This window comes from Falco punctatus (assembly GCF_963210335.1).
Source record: "Falco punctatus genome assembly, chromosome: 7".
Lineage (NCBI taxonomy): Eukaryota > Metazoa > Chordata > Aves > Falconiformes > Falconidae > Falco > Falco punctatus.
Genome location: NC_137587.1, coordinates 59,662,413 through 59,684,702, shown reverse-complemented (window position 1 = coordinate 59,684,702; position 22,290 = coordinate 59,662,413). Strand labels below are relative to the sequence as shown.

The 22,290-nt window shown below is 37.2% G+C and overlaps 1 protein-coding gene across 4 annotated transcripts in view; it reads right to left on the bottom strand.

The window, feature by feature from the left end:
• ADAMTSL3 (ADAMTS like 3) overlaps positions 1-22,290 on the bottom strand; it is a 195,280-nt gene that overhangs the window by 102,899 nt on the left and 70,091 nt on the right. For all 4 annotated transcript variants that reach the window (XM_080396390.1, XM_080396392.1, XM_080396391.1 and 1 more), the window contains exons 4-5: positions 5,745-5,872; positions 3,326-3,371 (exon numbers count right to left, since the gene is read on the bottom strand). In XM_080396390.1, coding sequence (XP_080252516.1) covers positions 3,326-3,371; positions 5,745-5,872 — 174 coding nt within the window. The remainder of the gene's footprint in view (positions 1-3,325; positions 3,372-5,744; positions 5,873-22,290) is intronic.

Here is a 22,290-nt window from a genome sequence, read left to right as displayed (position 1 = left end):
AGCTCAGCCAAGATTTTCTGAATAGGCTAAATGAGCATGTTGGGACAATAATCTGATGAATACATTGAACAAGTGCGAGCATTATCTGCATATAATAGAAGTTCATAATTTAATTAAACTTAGGGAAATCTGTTACAATATAGTGTTTTTTTCTTACTGTAGAAGAGTCACACTGGCAAATGGGATGTTTTGGCACATAAGAATGTGAAATTTATGGGGAAATGGCCCAAATAACTTGTTCTATGAATAGGACCCTAAAGGATTATCTTAAACACTTCCATATAGTGCACATCATAGCATTAGAATGTAACAGTATATACAAAAATGGAAATATAAAAAAGGGGGGTTAAGAAAGACTGAAAATCTCATTGAACAGCATATAATGAATAGTTTATATAGTTTATTTCTCTAAAGTTTCTGTAAGGAAAGCTGAAAGCATACACGCAGTTTTAGGAAATCATGCACCTGGCATCTCACTTATGACAGAAAGATAAGCACGCTATACATATGCCTTAATCGCAGCAATTATATTGTTGCTAAGACTTTGAATTAATTTTTTGATTGAAATATCACTAATATTATTCTGGAACTATGCTTGAGTTCAATGAACTTACTACTATTCTATTACAAATCCAGATGAAACCAATTTTCTGGTAAAATGATTCTTGTTCTTTTCATTAGAATGACACACATATTAAGTTGTGCTTCATTTGTACTCCCCAATATAGATGTTAGTGGTGTAATGTATCATGTAGCAAAATTACATTTGCAGACAGCTTTACACAGTATATATATAATGAATGTCTCATGTGGTTAACAATAATACCTACTAATATGGAAAGAAACTAGTATAAACTCTTAATTTTCAAACTAAAATTTTACTCCTAAAGCAAGAAGCTTTCATTAGAAATAATGCTTTGGGGAAAATAATATCATTTGAAACAAAACTGGCCTAGTAGCCCCAGGTTTACATTAGGTGCAAGCTCCCATTTCAAGGTTAAGTCAGGTCTAATACTGGGTTTGAATTCAATGACACCAAATTCAAAGATCAACTTTATTAATGGTGGAATTCTCATGAAATACATTTCTCTCAGGAGTTCTCTATTATATGATCCATAATCTAGGAAAAACCATTCCTGAGAGATTCTGGCTGTATCTAAACTGAAATGGAAACCTGATCCCTTTCAGACATGCCCCAAAAGCAGAACTGTAAAGGCAGCTTCCTGTCTGGAAATTAACATTTGAATCATCATAAATTCAAACAGATTCACATACAAGATGCTTGCCACTTATCGCTTTAAAATAAGTCCTAAAGTTAAAAAACAGGCCCCAGTGACTTCAGAAAAACTCTCTGGGAGTTGAGAAAGGATATGGTAATCGTCTTTAATAATTTTCTCTACGCTGAAGCAGAAAGTGCCTTCATTGCCATCAGATTTTTACTGAATAGCCCTTACAATGAACAGTATCCACAGTTGCTCTTACATATCCTAAAAGCACGTAGACCTCTGCTTACAGAAAACACGTCCAAACTGATCTCATCTTTCTCCTTTTTCTGCCCACTGGGTAGTTTTCTAGTCCTTTGGCTGGGATAACACGGTACACTACCTCGGCTTGTCTCTGCCATCGCACAGGAAGCTGTAGTGCATGGGATCAAGCAGTCAGAGATATGGCTGTATACAGCGCATACAGCTAGATAACTAGATAAGGAATGTCACAAATAGATTTTACAGTGGCAGTTTATTTATTGCTTATATACCGGCTGGCTGCAGTTTAGCTTATCAGACAGCTTTACAAGATTACGGTATTTTTTGCATGTGGCATTTTTATTTATGAGCTAAGGACATTGTGGTCAGAGCTGCTAGGCCTTTTCTTCTGAAAGGGCAAGTGACAGGGCTTGTCTCCAGAATCTGAGTTTTGCATGCACTGGGCCTGATTCATTAATCACTTCCACTAGCTCTGCCAGAAGAAACTTCGGCTGTGAGCCGCTGTGGTGGAAAATCCATCCAACACTGAGGAGTGGAGTGTTAGAGCAATTCAAGGTGCTAGCAAGCCTTGTTCTTGAGGAGAGCAGAAGCCAACTGGCACACATGAAATTGTAGGTGTGGCAAACTGGAGAGTGGGAATGGCCAGTTCTCCCAGGAGATCCACTGATTCAACATATTTACTGGGCAACTTCCAGTGTCAGGCCTCCTAAGGAGAACTTGTCATACTTCACAGCTGCCTGCTGCTGGCAGAAATCACAGGGTTGGCAATGACATGAGTATCACCTGCCGTTGCCTGGGTATAATTCAACCCAAGGGAACTGCGGGCCTCACCTTTTAAGGGTTATTTGTGTGAAAATTGCTGCCTTTCTCCCAGAGCCAGAAGCAGATTAATCAAATGCACTACAGTTAAAAAAAAAAAAAAAAAAAAGTTTTTTTGCTTTAATTATTTATCTACCATCTCTCTCTTCTGGAATAGGCTTATATGAATGTTACATCGTACAGAAAGGAAACCTGTGCAAGGCGGTGACTGCTGACCATAAACCATCCTGAATTATTGTGCTTGTACACATGCTCTGTTGATCACTGGTATCGCAAAGTCCTGCAGGAGCTGCACACCTTGAAGGGACTACAACATCTGGGGTGAAAGGCAGCAGCTGTTTAAACAGCACAAAGCATCGCTACAAATCAGTTGAGCACAAGTCATGAAGTATGTTGTATGTGACTGGTTTTCATAAAATGTGTCTGTAAAAATAAAATGTGATTGCATCACAGTAACAGCAACTGTATAGTCAAAACTCCAGCTTTACATTCAGTCATGGAAATCATCTATGCCAGTGTACCTAAATACACATGCTTTTGCATATGGACATATAAAAATCTGGGCTTAGGCAAACAGGGAATATAAGGAGTAATTATCCAATTTAAGATCTGAAAGGGACACAGGCGGTTAACCTCTTTGCTCATGTGAAGAGTGCCACTGTATCATTAATGATCACAAAGGATCAGGAGCTCACTTTAATGTCTGAAAGGCAGCACCCCCAGGAAAAGCACTTGCTAGTTTAAGATGAGAACTGATTCGTTAATCCTCCAAAATGTGTAACTTTCCTAATAAATGATATAAAACATTCTGAATCACAATTGGCACTATAATTTCAAAAGAAAAGTCCATTTGGGAAGCCTAAATTTGAGACCTCATGGTGTCATGCAGACTGAAATCTTTAAAAACTGTAATAATGATGGAAAGAAAATTATGCACCATAAGGTTTTAAACAAGAAGCAGCATTTCTTAAACTTTAACACATTGTTTGAATAAGCAAAATGGGATTAAAGGCCAGACTCACATTACTACTGCAGGTTTTGTATCGAATATTCCGACCTTCACAGTTCCTGAAAAACAGGGTAAAAACGGTTACATTGCATAACAGCAAAACACAACCCTGCCTGTTTTACAGCTAGTTACTCTCTTGGAAATTAGACTTTTATTGCTACTGCCCTACCATAATTTGGACTCAAAACACAAGGTTTAAATACAAAGGGGATTTGGGGGCTCGACAGGTTACACTGCTGTCTCTCTTCAGCAAAGAACGTGTGGCTTTCCCTGTAAGCCCAATTTACTGCAAACCTTACGAAAAACACATTTATTTTGTGAAAAAGATTTCACAAGGCATCCCTAAACTTGGATCTATTCTGACTGCAGCAAAGCTATTTCTAATCTGGGAGATGTAACCCAGAGGAAAAGAGGATTGGAATACCTAAGCAATCCTTTAATCAAGCATCGGGCTAATGAGTATTGATTTCCCTTTCTCCTAGGAAAGAAAACACAGCCTCAAATCTTTCCTTTCTCCCCCAAAAACAATGTAACCCTTTTGAAAAACAGCATGTAATTTTACTGACCCACCGCCACATGAGCAGAATTCATAACTTTATATGAAATCTATTTCTCATGACTGCATGCATTTCTAAGGTGCGCAATGCATATGAATGCTGAAATCCAGGCAATTCAGATCCTCAGCAAAGTCTGTTGTTAGTAGCTAAAATAACAGGCATGTAAAGTCATGATTATTTACTATGGTCTTATAAATACGGGTGTGTGTGGATTTCACTTTTTTTTTTTTTCAGGGACCCAGTTTGCCAAACTTCTCAATAACTGGCCAGCACTTCTGCACCGTGTAAGATACTCTCTGTAAGAATGGCTAAATCAAGCCCTTGAAGGAACTGAAAACATATTTCAAACGACTTGACAGGAAATTACAATTAGTGGTGTCTCTAAAATCAGGAATAGTGTTTTCGAATAATCCTTTCATACCAAAAAGACCTGCCTTACATTAAAGAATGCACAAATGTATAGCTGGTAATTTACAGCTCTTGGACTAAATTTCCCACTTTTTGCATGAAAATTGATTGCAAATATTAAAAAATTCTTTAATATATGTGAGGGATTGAAAAATACCATTTGAAAAGGAAAAAGCAATAGATGCATGGAGCAAGAGTTCAAGCAGCTCAGCAGAAGGTACAACTCTCCAAGCTCAAGGTATTATATGTCTCAAATTTCCAATCTTTTGCTACAAACGATTGCATCACAATGTGCAAGTTAAAAATGTTTATGATACATACAAATGTGAAAACTTTGTTTCACAATTGCGCATTTCCTGGACATTACAACAACAATAAAACACAGAAAAAAAACCTTTTAAGCTACACATTTGTCAAGGTATGGGAAACACATGTTTTTCAGAAAGGGAACACATTAAAAATATTAATAAAACCACAGTGGAATTTATATTGCTACAATTTATTGAGCTCATTTCACAGTCCCTAACACACTGGTAGAATATCACGGCTTCTTTCTGGAACTATTACTTTTCTTAAAGATCTTTGTGCATTTTGCACTAAAAGAAACAGGAAATGTTTTAAACAATCATCTTTAGCCATGTATTTCATACAGTTTGCACTTAACTAGCGTACCACTCTACAAGCCATTTTTAAGAAAAATTTACTTCCTGGGTGACAACACATTTAACTTAAAAAATCTCAACAAAACAGAAATTTAAGTATAATCAGCAATTTTTAAAATGTTCAAGAATAATTCAAGTAAAGCCAGCAAGTATGGATGCCAGCACAGATGCTTCAAAGCTGGTTGGGATCTCTTCTCGCCTGACTACAGGCCTATTGCATTACTCCTACTTTTAGGATTGTAGCAACAAGTCCTACATTAGTCCAGCTTTGTGCTGAGGTAAATTGTTTTCACCACATACACTGTTCTCTTTAAGCTACACTAAGGCTTATCCACAAAAACATATGGCCACCAGGACTAGTGCACTGAGAGAACTGGCAGAGAAAAAGCTTCCTAACAGAAAGCAGAATTTGATACACTTATGTGTGGAGTAAGTCACTTGTTTTTTACTACAGGGAAGACATGGAAGAGCCACACGGAAGGCTAATTTGTATGCAGGTTAACTCACCGTTCACTTTATATTCCAGTGACAGGGCCTCCTCTCAATACTTGACTGTACCAGATAAATCATTGTTGTTATTTCAGAAACATATATAATAGCATGCTGAAGTTCTGTCAGAATTGAAGGCTAAGATATTTATCTAACATAACAGAAATATATTAAAAGCAGGATTTCATAAAACTTGATCTGTCCACAGCGCTTGGCTCCAGATAAAGAAGCAGCAACGCATATCTGTAGACACCAGAAGAGGACAGGTAATTATGGAAGAGCTGCAGAAGAATAAATACACAAGCTCATTGCTTACCTGCCATTTAAACATCTCCTCAGCGAGTAGGAGGCTCCCCCGCCACAGGTCCGTGAGCAATCACTCCAGGCCCCCCAGGCATCCCAGGAGCCTTCCTTATCTTCATCAGAGCGGGTAATTCTGGAGGTCTACAAAAACAGAAAAGGAGGGGGGCGCATGGGGGAGAAAAAAAATGGATGTGTTTGGTACATGTTTTACTGCTTGGCATTAATAGGCTCAAGTACGTTACTTTGCTGCTTATTTACAGTATCTCAAATTCATGTACTATTTTAATATAGAATAGTAACATGGGAAAGGAAGCAGAGTCTTTGAAGATACAGTATGTTTGATGCATTGCCTTCTGCCAAAGGACCGTTATGTCCAAATACGCTGTCATTCCCAACATACATTACGTCCGACACACTGCGTAGGAACTACACAACTGATCTCAAGCAGCCAGACAAGACATCATGTTCTGAGCGGGCTGCTGGGCTTTCTGAAATCCTGATCAAAGGAGTTTCATATCCAGGACTAACAAGAGGACTGAAGTCTCTTTTTACCTCCTCAAGTGTGTCTGCACTCAGCATTAGTACAGAAATTAAGCACCTCAAATCTTTCATAAAGTGCACACACGGAACTGCAATCAGGGAAGCAAAACAAGAATACAACTTAATTACAAAAAGTGCTATTAAATTGAAAGAGACTGGCGGAAAAGGCTAAAAGAGTGATTTTTAGGGTACAGCAATCAAACACTGATTTAAGCTTAAACTCACTCACACAGGCTTCAAAAACATTTCCAGACATCACAAACATAAAAATGAATGATTTGTGACAAAACCCAAAATTCTGCTTGATGTCTTAAAAATGTCATTTTTCACTTGCATTATATCCTGTTTAAGACAACTGACATTTCCCAGTGAAAATTCTCAGGACATTTTAGAACAAGGTATCTTAACACAATAGTTCAATATTAGAATGTAATATGAATCAAATTATTCAATAATGTCCTGCTTTAAGAGAGTACTTCTTGGTTTATGATCTTCATGAAGAAAGCATAGGAAAAATCAGATTCAGAATTACCCCAAGCACTTCTCTCACTTTGCTGCAATTCTTGAGCAGCTGTTTCATTTACATCCTACTTTCATTCGTCTGTCCCTCCAAACTTTAAAATTTCTCTTTTGAAAAATCATGCACAGTTTTTTATAACAAAACAGTGATCCCCTAAGAGTTGTCAGACTTATGATGGGCCTGTTATCATTAAAAAATTAAGATTTTAAGAATCTTAAATTACACCCAGACTGAAATGTAAACACCATTTCTCTAATCACCGTGGTGATAGAGTTTGCACATAAGACTACTGCAAACATAACGTAACAGCTAATAACATCATTATGAAATTCATATTGTAGATAAAAATGAGGCGGCAAGTCATTTATCTCAGGTGACAGAGAACACTGACTGATATTTACTCTGTGCCAAAACAATCACAAATAGGAGAACATGAAGAGCTCACCCAAGCTTTAATGAAACAACTATTTATACAACCAGAGTTCTATTCCCGTGAACTTCAGTGGGCTTCCAAGCAAAGGCGCTATACTCACATCACTATATTTTTTTGACAGCGCAGGAAGACACAATTTAATCAAATGGTGTTTCAGAATCTTTACTCCCCCTCCCAGAAAACAAGTGCACAGAAACACCAACCAAAGGGCTATCTGTCAGCAAACAGAAGGCAAAGAGATAAAAACATTAATAAATAAACTGCACCCAAGTAAACATTCAAGTCTTCATAAGTGCTTAAAACGCTAAAAAGATTTTCCTGACTGACTAGATCCAGAGAAGTGCAAGAGATTAGACTATGTCCCAATACTAAACCAGATGAAAACACTTTAATCCATATTTTCTGTAAGTAAGTAAACTCATGAGAACAAGACTCAATCCCATTTTCTTCCAAAATGCCTTACAAAAGTGATTTGAAAGTGAGGGATGTCTAATTCAAATCTTATGGTACAAAGGGGGGAATACATACATAACTCCCCTTAAATTCAATGCTACAGATAAAGTCAGCAAATCTTCAGCCATGAAGAAAGTTGACTCAGATAAAAACCTACCAAGCTTGAAGTAAAAATGGCAAACAATAAAACCAAAGCTATTTTCAAAACAGCACCATACAAGGAATACACCTCAATATTGTGCTGTGTAGGCAAAGGAATTTCCTCCTAAATATTATAGTAAAAAATTAATTAATTAATTAAAATGACGCAGAACTTGAGCAAACCGGCCCATTTCTGTGAATGAGCTGTTACACTTAGGATGCATTCACACCGCAGTTTTAAGTATAACTATTGAACAAGCATCATTTTAGGAACCCAAAGGGCAAACAGTTAATCTTAGCTACACTTAAGCAGAACTAAGGACTACTCAAACACATTTTAAAGGCATTAAGAGTAGGCAGACTTAGTATAATAGCACTACTCCCCATAGTTAAACAGCTAACAGAAACGTTGGCAATTTCCAAACTTTTCCATCCCCTTCCTCAAAAAAAAACCTTGAGCTTATAAAAAAAACTACTTGTGAATTAGAGAATATGCTATCTCCGTTTGAACGCTAGACTACAGAAGTTGGTCTAAACACATCAGTGGCTCCTTAACTTTCTTGCTCCCACAACTTTACAAATTTTACAAACACTTACTATAAAGCTTTAAAAGCATACTTCAGCCAATCTACCCTTCCAGAAACGATGGAGCCCAGCTCTGCCAAGATCCCCGAGGAATTTTCACACTGGCGCTGGGTATACTTTATATCAGAAGCCAATTCTGAAAAGTCTGACACTGAAAATGGAACCAACTGCCTTTAATCTTGAATAAAAAGAGCTCAGCACTTCCCAACAAATCACTCAGCACATGAAAATGAGTCAAGATGAACAAAAGTCACTTATTTCAAATTTATGAGTGCAAAATTAAAGTTTGTCCTCTGTAATCCCAAGGCAAATGATTGTTTTTTAATACGTTGAGAAATGATTAAACTTATGATATTAAAAAAGCAATACATGCCACTCTCTTTTTCCAGAATAGCTAGTTTCTTTTGACAAAGCAGTGACAATGCCTAAAATAATCCTAACTTCATTATTGTATTAAAACCAGCCACATGATATTAACAGACAGAATGTCCTCTAAAGCCCTAAACAATGTCCAGTTGTTCACTTACCAAACTGCTTTGATAAAAGCCATTGTTCTGAACTGTATCTAATTAAAAAGCTGTAAATACTAGGGTGATCAAAGCAGAAGTTTATGCCAACAAAGCCTTCTTCAGAATCATTGACTAATTCAGTGCCCACAGTGTTGATTTAAACTCTAGCTAGTTCAAACTATTTGTCCCATGGGAAAGAATTAAAAGCAGCTTGCACTGGCTTAGCAATTTACTAGTAAAATAATATTGATTTACTAGCTGTCTGGTTTCATAAACTCTACATATTTCATTTGTCTACACCATGGTACCAAATTGAAGTAAAATAAAGAAAAGATTATCAACATTACAATTTAAACCAACAAAACCTTGGAAGCTCATTTAAGAATTAAATCAAGAGCTAATTGCAATTGGGCACAAAAGGGTATTATTGTACCTCAGGATTGCATTCGTGGTTTGCTTCTTGATTTCAATTTTTCATGATTTTATTGTCTTCAGTCATAATTCTAACAAGGTTCAGTAATGAAGTTTTGCTGAACCATATTAGAATGGAAGTGGTTTTCCTTTAGTGCTTTAATTTTGCAACATGTGAAGTGCAACACATACATTAAGCATATTCACTGTGAAAGTACGTATGTGCCTACACATACATAAATGTGTGCATGCACACCCATGATGTAACGTGATCAAGTAAAGCCACAAGTGCTGTAGTGAATCCAGATAAAATAACTTAAACCAGCTATAAACCTAGATGATTTGCTGCTCCTTACGTAGAACTAGATGGCAAAAGGCGTCACATTTCCACTGGATCCAGCAACGCTAGCAGGAGTTGTATGCATTCTAAAAGCATCCCATATGAACGTAGGGTTAGATGCAAGCAATATCTGAGAACATATACAATGTTCTCTGCAGAAATTAATCCTGTTTATATGATAAAGGTAGTTCCAAATTATTTCATCCCGATCTATTGGATGTATTTTGAAAGTAAAAAAAAAAAAAAAAAAAAAAATCGTGACACAGTACATGGGCCTGGGCAAGGATCACTTGAATCAGGGGATGGAGGAAAATAAATTACAAGTTTTGAAGCACTTGGTGATATAGGCAGAGTCTCAAAGAGTGAGATGACAGTATGCCAAGGTTTCCTCAAGGTCTGAGGCCCAGTAACGTGCAACCTGAGTCTCTGCTGACAACCCCTAACTGACAGAGACAGCCTTTTACATGGAGAATTTTACTGAAAGTGTGGCATTGGTAGATTTGGACAGGGGAGGAAATGTTAGTGCCAGTTTCCCTTCTGTCCAGGGTTCTGTTTCGCTTCTGTCACATATGGGCACATACTGTAACACCACGTTCTGCAAATTATTTGTGTGTGTGTGTGTGTGTGTGTGTGTTTCAGGCCATACTTGCCTTGCCATGTACTACTCCAAGTATAGTAGAAGTGGGCACTGAGGTAAAATAAATGAAATCCAGATGTTACCAGGGCTGATCATTAATCTAAAACAAGGGGATTTTTACTGTCACTCGTAACACCCAGTAAATAACAACAGCTACATTGACACACGTTACAAAAATCAAACACAGTGCTGTTATACAGAGAAAAATGATTATTTGGCCAAACTTTTGTTTGGCTGTTATGAAGGATGACATAATTGTCTTGAATTTGGTCATGCAGACTTCAAAGGAGATGCAGTGCCAGAGAATGAAGGTCAGTTTATGCAGTTTTATTATTATTCAGACATCCATTACATAAGGCTTGGATATGTAAATGTTTAGCATTCAGCGTAACAGATTCAGCTTCTCAACAGAAATGCTCTGATACCTTGAATGTTTGTTTTCCAGAGTTTTTAGCACACATTCTCGCTTTAAATACAAACACAAACCACATTGTAACAGAAGTGTAAAGAAAGAAATGTAGAGATGCAACACTCGATCCATCTGCACGAGTCCCCAGGTGGTAGTCCTGCCATGTACGTATCACAACACAAACTGCCCCGGACTCTGCCCTGAGATGTGCCCCTGAGCACTTCCCCAGAGCAGGGTGCCCAGCTCTGCCAGGTTCTAGAAGAGATTCAATGCAACCTCTGGGCAGCATCTACCGACACAGACCATGTGCAGGGCTGGACAGGTATTTAAAATGCTCTACTCAGTGATGTGGCTCTCAAAATAAGACACTCTCATAACCCAAGTAAGGACTTGGGTTATGCAGGAATATTTACCAATGTAACTGCTACGATGCTAGCATTAATGCAGCTCTCTGGGTGAGTGCTCATTGGTTTTTCTCATGGCTTCTTATCAAAACAGTTTGTTATTAATTTGAAAAGACATGCCAAACTCCAAAAGAGAATCCCCGTAAGGAGTTACATTGGCACAGCTCTACCATATTGCTATTTAATAACACATTGCTTATAACTAAATTTCTCCATACAGAATTTAGATTCTTCAGATTAAATTCATCCAAGTGAAAGAACCTATTGAAGGGTATAAACACCACTTCAGTCCCACTGAAGGCCTAAATTAAGCAATACCCAAAGCTCAGTGCTGGCCCTTCTCCCAGGAGTGAATTTCATCCTTGATGGTATTTTGAACAGAGATGAAGCATTTCCTTTTTATTGCTTCTTCCCACTCTCACAACCCATAAATACTATTAACACTATCCTGACTTTCACAGTCTTCCAAAGCACAAGGTTATGTCGGTGTTCACTAATCTCCACGCACAGCACTGCACTATGCAGTTTTCTTCTCCTCATACCTACAAGTGCTCCAAACAGAGGTAACACAAGGAATTATGGCACTGAAGGGAAATTATCCTGCCTGAGTAGCTTTGTGATGCATTTCCCAGATTCTTCTTTCCAGACACTACACTTGGTGGAAAAGGTATCAAATTGCACTGTTGACTGTATCCCTGAGCAGAGCGCATAACTGAAGGAACAAGTATTTACCTGCTGATAATCACTGGATATGCTATACAGCCCCCTAACTGTATCCCCTCACTTTTAACTCCGGCTGTTATGTCTATGGCGTTGCGACAAAATAGACTAGAAGTCTCCTTCCTTGCTAAGGTCACATACAAAAATGATTTACACCTCTATTTGGTACAATTTAAGTAAGGTGTAGAATGCAGATTAGATTAAAGATTTAGGAAAAACTATTTCAGTTGTGGGGGCAACTAAATAGAAGAACAGTCAAACCTTATTTCCAGACAAATAAGGATTATTAATAAGATCTTGCATTACTTGATTTTAGCAGAAAAACTTTGACTTGTTTCATTATGACAGATTTCAAGACATTTCCTGGTATATTTCTGCTATTGCTGGGTGCATTATATATTACCTAATTGTGCACTGTATATGTCATTAAGTTAAATAAATCTTTTACTTATTATGTACCAAAGTAAATTATATATTATTCTGTATGTTAAAAAAGACATATCTGGAATTATAAAATCCTGGAGAAAAAACAGTGATTCATTATTTTAGACTGATAAAAACACTTGTGAGTAAATGCAGCTATTTTAAGCAGTTGTTAAGAAACAATTAGTTTTAATACTGTTAACGTTATTTCAGTTACATTAACTATCCCTTGAGCCACCGTGTAAGGGTATCCATGCACTACGAACTGACTGCAAAATGGAATCTGTGCCTGGTAACAAAAGACCATTTCAGAAACACAAGCTGGTAAAGCTCACTGACAGAAGAATCAACAGCAAGAAATGAGCCAAAAGGCAAATGATGGACTTATTCAGCTACATGAAAGAATACATCTGGGGGCTCAGATATACTTTAGAGCTCTCAGAGTAGAATTCTACAATATATTTTTATTCTACAGCAGTTTTGAATAAATTCAAATTCAAGTTTTGGAAAATAAAACATGCAAAAGAGTCACACACAGGAAATATTTACAGTGTAATTCATTTTGATACTGAACTGAAGGCGAATCCCAGCATGTTTTCCAGTATTATACAGCATCCAGATTTTCTATTGTCAGTGTGTTGCAAAATTTCATATTGACAACACAGGCCTGCACTGCAGGAGTTGTCAGGACAAAGTTGGAGGTTTTGGCAGGTGGAGCAGGGATATTTGAGGCTTTTGGCATCCAGGAAGGGATGAAATGTTGCTTGGCTGTTTGGCACCTATGAGCTAGCTGAGGCTTTTGGCATTGAAAAGAGTCTGTATCACCTCCTTCCTTCTTTGTGAGCAGTAACAGAGGGAACATGGAATTTGTGGGCATGGAGAAGAAATCGTGGTTCCCACCCTGACAACTCCAAGCAGAAAGCAACTGCATTAGTACACCCAACTCCTGCAGTTAGTTCTGCATCTAACAACAGCTAAAGACAGCAACTACATGTTCCTGCTGAAAAGAATCAACACTGATGTAATTAAAGCATAATTAAGTTGCTATTTTTCAATTTCTGAGTTAACTACATTGTTCAGATGAGTTCAGAAAAACCCATATGAAATTCTAGTTTTACTCACTACTGACACTTTTTGATGACCTACACGGAAGTCCCAGGGTACATTTTTATTACAGAGGCACTTGCCTCTGTCCTCTCCTCTGGACAATCTGTTTCATCTTCTTGGGTGATATTCCATAAATTACTATTTTGACAGATAAATGTCTAGCAAAGAGAAAAATCCTTTTTTCAAACCCTGATAAGCATGTCCCACAAATACACATCACTGGCAACACGCCTAAAAATCCAAACTTATTTGCCCAGGTTTTCGTTTACGCTTGCCCAACTAGAGGCATGAGCCCTTTATCTGCCTTATCTACAATGGTAAATATTATTTCACATTTCACCCCTATTAGAGCATGGAGAAGATCTTAGGTCCTGAGAACAGGGAGGAAGGCTAATAACCAGCTTTGGTGACACAAAACAGCCAGACAAGAAGTCCATGCTGCTCTAATGCTTTTAGGTCCAGTCATCCAGGACAGCTGATCAGGATCAAGAATATGAAAAAATGCTCCCCAAGCTTCCAGTATTTCGTTGTCTTCCAAGATTTAAAAGCACATGTGAATACATAGCTGGAAATATATAAATTTGAACTCTCAAAACATATCCATTCCTCTGAATCTGCCCCATCCAAAATGGAAACTATACAGAGAAATGTTTAGCATCACTCCAATTCCCTCCATTTCTAAGTGGTCTGGAAAATTATAACAAAGATTTGCACGTGTAGCTGGCAAACAACCCAAAAGCCACAGACCTTGGGAAACGCACAGAGGTTCTGAAAGGGAATATAACCAAGAAAGCAATATAAATTTTAGGACTCTGCCCACTTTCTCAGTAGCCAGCCTGAGGCAAACACTTGCCAGGGCTGGGAAGAGACATAAAGACAGATTTTTTTTAAAAAAAGCAAAAAAGAAGGAATGGGATGCTTTATAGTTTATAAGAAACGTGATATTCCTTTTGAAAATATCATCAATTATATTAACATTCCCAATAAAGAACTTAAAATTGTCCTAATAAGAATAAAAATATTTTTAAAATTATAATTAATTACACAACATTCTCCACACTATGGTATTATTAAATAAACAGTCCTTGCATTTTGTTGTGCAAAGAAGTCACCACAGATGTAATGAAAACATTCTCATTTTCACATGACAAATACAATACACAGTCTTAAATACTTTTTGAATACAGCTTTTAAGGCTATGTATTGTTATGTCGATTTCGTGGAGAAGAACCTGACCTCAGGAAGGAGGAGGAGAAGGTGCATTATGTGAGTAGCACAGCTGAGAATTACATCTCTGTATCCAAAGTTGGATTTTAGTGCCCCTTATAGAGCTCTTCCACCTCCTATTTTGCAACCATAAACACTGTCCTTTCTACTATGCATGTCTACAGTTCGTACAAAGTATGAAAGGGAAAACATGATCTTCAGGACATCTTGGTATGGGCCTACTTTAAATCTGCATTAACAACATTCCATATATTTCCTGGAGTCCACATAGTAAGTTCCATGTAGTAAGAATTCATGCAAGCTTTACTAGAATGCTGATTCAAAATTTGCACCTGGATACACTGGATTTTTCCACCTTCACACTGCACGCCACATGTTCCTCATCCAGCATAAACAGTGTGATGGGTCAGCCAGAGTCTAATGTGCAGAATTCCTCAGGTGCATAATAGAAAGAGAGACTCCAATTTCTGGGAAATATATCTGGCATTATTCTTTTTTAATTACCTTATTAAATATATTTACAAACACCCAAATAAAGGTGCTTTTAAATACTTTTCCACGCAATTTTAAAAACTGGTCTCCAAAGTTAAAAACTGCATCACTTCAGCACATACAGTGGAAAGAGTAACACTGATAAAAAGATGAGCGTTATGCCTGTGACAAAGCAGAGGATTTCCATTAGCTTCCAAAGATCAAATTTGCAAAATCTTCCCTGTCGGGGCTTATTTTTCAGCATTTTTTTCTATATTCCGATTCCATATAAAATTGCAATCATACCTCAGTGATTACATATTTTGAATGCTTTTAAATCATGCTTTCCATGTAAAAAAAAAAACAGTACAAAACAAAACACTCCTAAATATTTCTCTTAATGGTCAGGTACCTATCCCAGGTTCATCTCCTCTTGGTGAATACCTGTGCCAGCTTAGGACCTCCTCATTTCCTTCCTGATCTGTTCATTTAATGGAGACCAACTTGACAGTAGTTGAGGAAACCATTCCAGGGTAAGGGGAACTATGGCAGGAGTGCTATGAATTACTGAAGCTCTAGATTAAAATTAAACAAAGTACTAAACTTACAGGTTACAAGTAGGAGAAAAGCAACAGGGGAGAACACAGGGTGGAACTTCTTGTTTTCCAGCCCACAGGTAAGCTGTGAGAACATGGAGAAGAACAGACCCTAACACAAAGCCAGGAGCTGTTACCACCATCACCATCAAATTTCACTCCTGCTGGTTTGCGGTGCTCCTGGTGGTATTTGCCCAAATTAACGCTGCAAACCCTGAAGTATAAGAAAGGCTGTTCTGCTTACGTGACTTGCACATGCAATCCGAGTATGACTGGATCCCAGACGTACAACAGATTCACATAATGGTATCTACTTCTTCCCGCAACCTTATCAATTACTGTATTACCCTGTTAAAGGGTTGACTTGCCAAGACTCTCATGCACAAGACTTACAGACAGGTTATAGAAAAGTAAATAAAGAGGGAATACGGGCATTTAAGAATTACTTATGTTACATACTATTTACCTTACAGTTTACACCATCATAAACAAACTTTATCCCATCACAATGACAAATTATGTATTTTATTTAAATCAATACCCTAAAAGCAATCACTTCAAAACACACAAGTGCTTGACATTTACATACAGTATCTCTATACACATGCTTTTGAAAGAAAACTCACATTTTCTCTTTAATTAGTTACAACCGCCTTTTTTTCCTTTTTAAAAAATTTGTTTAGAGGACTCGCAATGAAATCATCCACTGAAACCAATCTTTTTTCTCAGAAAGAAATGACTGCACCTCTAACTTCTAAAAGAGCCCCAATGCATACCATATATTTAAAAAATTTGTTTAAAATAATTTTCCTGACTTGAGACACTGTCTGCCAAGTTCCTGCTAGAAGCAAAATTTTATGGCTGACTTCCAAACCTGTGAATAAAAGGAGTTTATAGGGGAAATACTGACAGAAGAATAAACTGTAGCAAGAGCAGCCTGTATAGAAAAGTCTTTCCTGTGTGTTCTGTTTATCCATGATTTGCAATATTCAGAACCCTGGATATTGGGATATTGCACTCCTGCCTGCGTCAATTGCATGCCAAGATTATCAGTAGTGCCAGACTGATGATTTGGTTATAGGTATTTATACCTTATCAGTCAGATGAGGCATCCAAACTTCTCATTTGTGAGCTAGAGATTCGGCCCATATCTCCCGACTCACCCTGCTATTTAATACTACATGTAGCACTTTTAAGGGTAATGTTTCTATAAAAGTAATGCAAAGCAGATCACAGAACATAAGCAGATACACCTGGCAACAGAACAAATGTCAAATGGAAAAATATTAAAGCCACATTGTTAGCTGACAACAATTATAAGAATCCTAATTTTCCTTTCTCTAAGTAAAGAACAATTAAGTTTATCAATTTGGAACTTTAAATGCATTATTGATTTATTTCTAACCCCCGATTTTTAAAGTATATACCACTTTGTGTATAGCCATTTGAAATTAACGTATTGAAGGAGAAGACTTATTAAGCCCATAACTAAGAGGCAGTCTGACTGAAGCTGATTCTGCCCAAAGTAAATCTAAAACTTGTCAGGCTGATCATGGTGCCTTTTTACTGTGGTATAAATCAAATTTAACAAGATGAGTTTTCTTCTCAGAGAAAACAATTCTTGCCCCTTTTGACAACGAGCTGATCTCTGAGTGGTATTAAGCAATGGCATAACTGATCCAAAATCAAAATATAATTGTAGTGTTTCTTTTTATTACTCATGCTTAACTTTGTGACAAATTTAATATATAAGTTTGCTCAGCTTCTCTGGCTCCAGCTGATTTCCTGCTCTTGGAGAACAGTTTCATTCACCATTGTGAACAACTCATTTTACGCAAGGCTAGCCTTACTCTGAGATGTTGTGAGCCTTCTGTGGTGGGCACCTGCACTGGTAAAATGTATCCTTAAGCTGCTTCTGCTGCTGTTCTGTCATAAATACAACTTTTGTTTGATCATGGTTATTTACAGCCAAAAGCTTGTACCAATTCTGTCATCTTAAGCTTCCTCCAGCTGTGTTCTTTCACATAGAGGAAAATACAACTTTAAGTTCTTCTAGAAGTTTTATTCAGATAACTGAAAAAATATTAAAATATCCTCCATATATCTCATCTTTCAGAGGATCCCAATATGCAGATGTTGCAAACCAAAACATCTTTTGAGGGCCGACTTTGGGTATCACCTTTGTACATGTTAAAAAAACCTGCATTGCTGAGAAAAAAATTTTCAGCTCCGTGTGCAGAGAATAGTTTCCCAGAAAGGTTTTTATGTGGGATTAAAAATGTAATATTCTCTTGTCATTCCTTTCCACTTTGAGTCAAATAAAATATAATTCACTGAAATACATTTGATATCTGGTGAATAGTTTCCCTTTTATCGATTTTCTAGCTTCCAGCCCAGGGAGAAAAAAAAACTGTCAAGGGAACAGTTACAATGGCAGCACAAGTCTAGATCCAATTCCCAAAGAAGCAAAAGAAAAAAAAGAAAAAAAAAAAGCCACTGACTTCAAATAAAGGAAGAGGAGGGCTTAATTACATACATGGGGTAATAGCATGCATTTCCCCATTTGGAAAAATGTTAGCACAACTTGCTTTCTGTTCTACGTCCAAGTTCCTGAGTTTTAATTCTCCAAAGATAGAATTATCCAACCAAGAGTACTCATAGGAGAAAAAGACAATTTCATCTATCTTGAGTTTGACTGACTTCATTCCAGATCTCTACTACTGCGTATCTTTAGCTACAGTATCTTTAGCATTCAGCACAAGGCAACAGGCCTGGATGTGGAATGACTCTTTCCATATCTGTTCAGTGCCAGTGTTTCCTATTATCAGTCCAATATTTTATAGTTATTGTATTAGCTTCCCAGCAGTACTTTCTCAAGTTCTGTAGCCTGAAACCTCCATTAACAGATGCTAAATACAATCATTGTTTTTCACTTTTAGATCTTGTGAAAGCCTGTAAAATGAGTGGTCAGTTTGTCCAATTTTCTAAAGAAATTTTCCAAGATTTGAATGGGCAACATATAAAACCACTAAAAATACTCTTGGCAGCTCATTCATTTGGATTGTGTTCCTTCTGCCAAGCCAACTAATGAATAGCTTATTCCAAGATAGGACTTCCGCATGAATTTTTTGTAGTAAAGGTAAGAATATCTATTTATATAATTCCCTGGTTGCTTGTATTTGAAGGGTTTAGAGAAGGGAGGAGGGTTTTTGATTTTTTCATTAAAAAGGACATTAGCATTTTGACTTAAGGAAGATTTTTTTGTAAATAAATTAACCAGCAAAGCTACTTTATTATGTTTTCTTTTAATTCTGCCTTATACTCTGTAAATTAAATATAACCAAAATATTACTGTCAGGCAATTAGTGACTAAATTTGATCTAAAAGACACTGAAATCAATGGAAAGTATCTCACTGGCTTTATTGGACTTTGTATAGGACCTACAAGAACCACCTGAATTCCATGTCAGATACAGCCAAACCAGAGACGTGCATGTGATTTCTTACACATATGGGCAGATAAAGATCAAAGAAGAGGGGGGAAAACTACATACTTTTCTCAAATTTATTTCTTCTACCAGCCTCCATTTATCAGTGTTACAGCTATAAAGTAGGTATTTGGTAGAAATTATTCTTCTTCAAATACCCACAAAAAAGATACACTTAAGAACACCATCTTTTTTTTGACCACAAAAAAAAAAAGACATCGGCTCTTTTTTATCTATTGAAGCCAAGTTGTGCCTCAGATGTCATGGCTTCCTCCGAACCCTCAGAAAAAAGTTGCATTTGTTAGACAAATTATGATGGTTTTTACCCTTGTTGCAAAGAGTTTTTAGTCACATTTTAGTTGTCAAAAGTCTCCCTTTTATCATCATCTCATCTCACTCTCCAGGTTGATTATGAAAATATTTGCACTAATACTAAATGAGAGTCTTGAGAACAATAAGAAACTTCAAACAATTCCCCACACCTACATTTTAACCAAATGGTATTATTTCAACATCTTTAGTAAAGAGAAGCTCTTTTTTGACATGAAAAGAATACGTATCTTTTATGACTTTTCACATATTCTTATACAAATTTATTTTGAAAGCCTGAAACAACTTCTTCTTTGCACACTTTTTTCCTCTGAAATACATAAAGCTAAATTATTTAAGTGAAGCTTTCCAGAGAGCTAGGGGACCAATGAGATATGCAGCCCATCATACACAGCTAACAGATTTTATAGTAGTTCACCCACTGTCAGATTCCAAACACTTTTGAATGTTCCACATTGTAAGGCATTACTTATTTCTCTTCCAAAAATATATCCTCACAATAAAGGGAGGCTTGTTTTCCCCTAAAAAAAAAAAAAAAGAAAAGCGCCTTGCTCACCATTTATCAGTCGATTCAAGAACACAATATAATCAGTTTACCACATTCATGTTGCTGAGCACAAAGGGAGATCAGCACCCAATTTTTTTCCCTCACTGATGCACTGCATCTAACTTCCATGGGTTTTCTATGCATATCATTCAACTCTAAAAATGGTCTGTGTAGCATCTCACTGGTACAAAAATAAAGAACAAGTTCCTCAGTCTTTGTAGAGATGAAAAATAGCTAATGGTAAAAGTATAAATTTGGCTTGTGATCTCATTCTCCTTTCCCTTTTGTGTGCTCAAAGCCACAGCAGCAGCTAGATAAGAATAAAGGAAAAATAAAGGAAATTAACTACAATGATAAGCAAATGCTGGTTTTTGGAAGGTTGTGCAATCCTGATCACCAAATACATTTAAGAACAAGCCAGGCAAATGTCTATCAGGAAAAGTTTACTTGGAGTTGATCCTGGCTTGGAGCAAAGGAACAGACCAGGGTTTCTTCCAGAGCCATTTTCTGTTTGATCTATAGCAGACATTAAGGGAGGGGAGAAGGTCTATGATTTAGCTATGCTGAAGAAGCAATCAGGATTCTAAAAACAAAAGTAAGGAAGAAAAGGTCGATCACTGTTTCAATCAATGTCATGCAATGCCTTGCAATGCCTCATATTTTGCTTGGAGAAAAGGTGTCTCTCTCAGCTATCTGTTCTTTCCCAGATGTGTGTCCTGGTTTACGCCTGCCAGAGGGAACTCTCTTCCACAACACTATTTGACAACATATTTCCTACTTTAGGCAGCATCCTTCAAATCATCTAACTACTGTTTTGCTCTAGCCTTTTATCTCAAACCCGCTTTGTTTCTTGTTTAATGTAAAAGTAGCTTGGATAACTCAAGACAATTCCATTGCCTTCTGGAGCCTAGCTATACATACACCTACTCCCAGGTGGTTTCTCTGGAAACATACATTGCACACACAGAAACTACTTATCCTTTGGGGCTTTTAAGCTTGCTGATGAACTGTTCCCGCCCAGTTTGGAAGGTTAACCTACGCTCCCAAATCCTTATTCACACTACAAATATTACCTATCATGGATCACTAACCTACACTCCCAAATTTTTATTCACACCACAAATACCACCTATCGTATGCATGTATTTTCTCATACTCTTGGTCACCATGGATTAACAACTTTCTGTAGAAACCACTCATAAAACACTAGGAAACATCATTAACACAGAAGACAGCTGCTATATCTGAATTCATCTTCCTTTTGCTCCACTTCAGTTTTCAGCATTGGCACATGGCCACATAGAATGCGTTGGGCTGTATTCTGTGTTGCACTTGAAAGCTACATGAGTCACAGGGGAAGAAAAAGGAGTGAAGGGGGTAACTACCTACCACTTGTATATTTTCTACATTTGAACTGCAGGGGCCAATCCCCTTCCTCTTTGACACGTCTTATTACAGCAGGTCTGGAGGTTGCACTGCAGCGGAGGATCTCCTGACCATATGCTAGGCTTTATATTTGTGTTGTAAAGTCATAGACCTATACCACTACTGAGCCAAAGACATTTTCCTCAGCCTTCCACGCTGCTCTTTGTATGTTCTGGGGCACCAGGCAAAGCAGGATTAGTCCCACTGCTTTTATTTATTTCATTCAAGTGGTTTATTGCTTTTGATCACCGAGACTCCTGCCTTTTAGACATCCTTACTGCTAGAGGGACAGTTTTGTACATCTGTACATTGCTGGGCTGGGACTTACAGTTGTACAATCAGATTTCATATTAGATGCCAGTAAAGGGTTTTAAAAATATAACTATGAAAACATGACAAGGATTCTAAATCTACTTTGTGTAATTTGGCTAAAGTTATCATGCTGCACGAAGATCTATTCATAGGCAATCCTATGGGGTTTTTTTAGTCTAGTTCTCACTAGGGAATGTTTTGTAAGAAAAGTATAAAAAGACATTGTTTCCTTATTATATAATACTCCTAACTTACGCCAAGAATATTCTCATCGTAAGCGTGTTCATAATCTCAAAGACTGACACAGCTATTGCATTACTTGTGTCTACACAAGTACAGCTTCTAAAAATATGATTCTTCGACAGTTTTTGAAAGGTGACAGATATGATAAAAAAGGCTGTGTGTTTGTGTTTGCACTTCTGATTTGTAAATTCTAAGCAAATCTCAGGTGTTTCTGCACAAACGCAAAATGAATACAAATCTAAGCCAAAGGTCCATTAAAGGAAAATACAGCTTTGTTGGTAGATAACT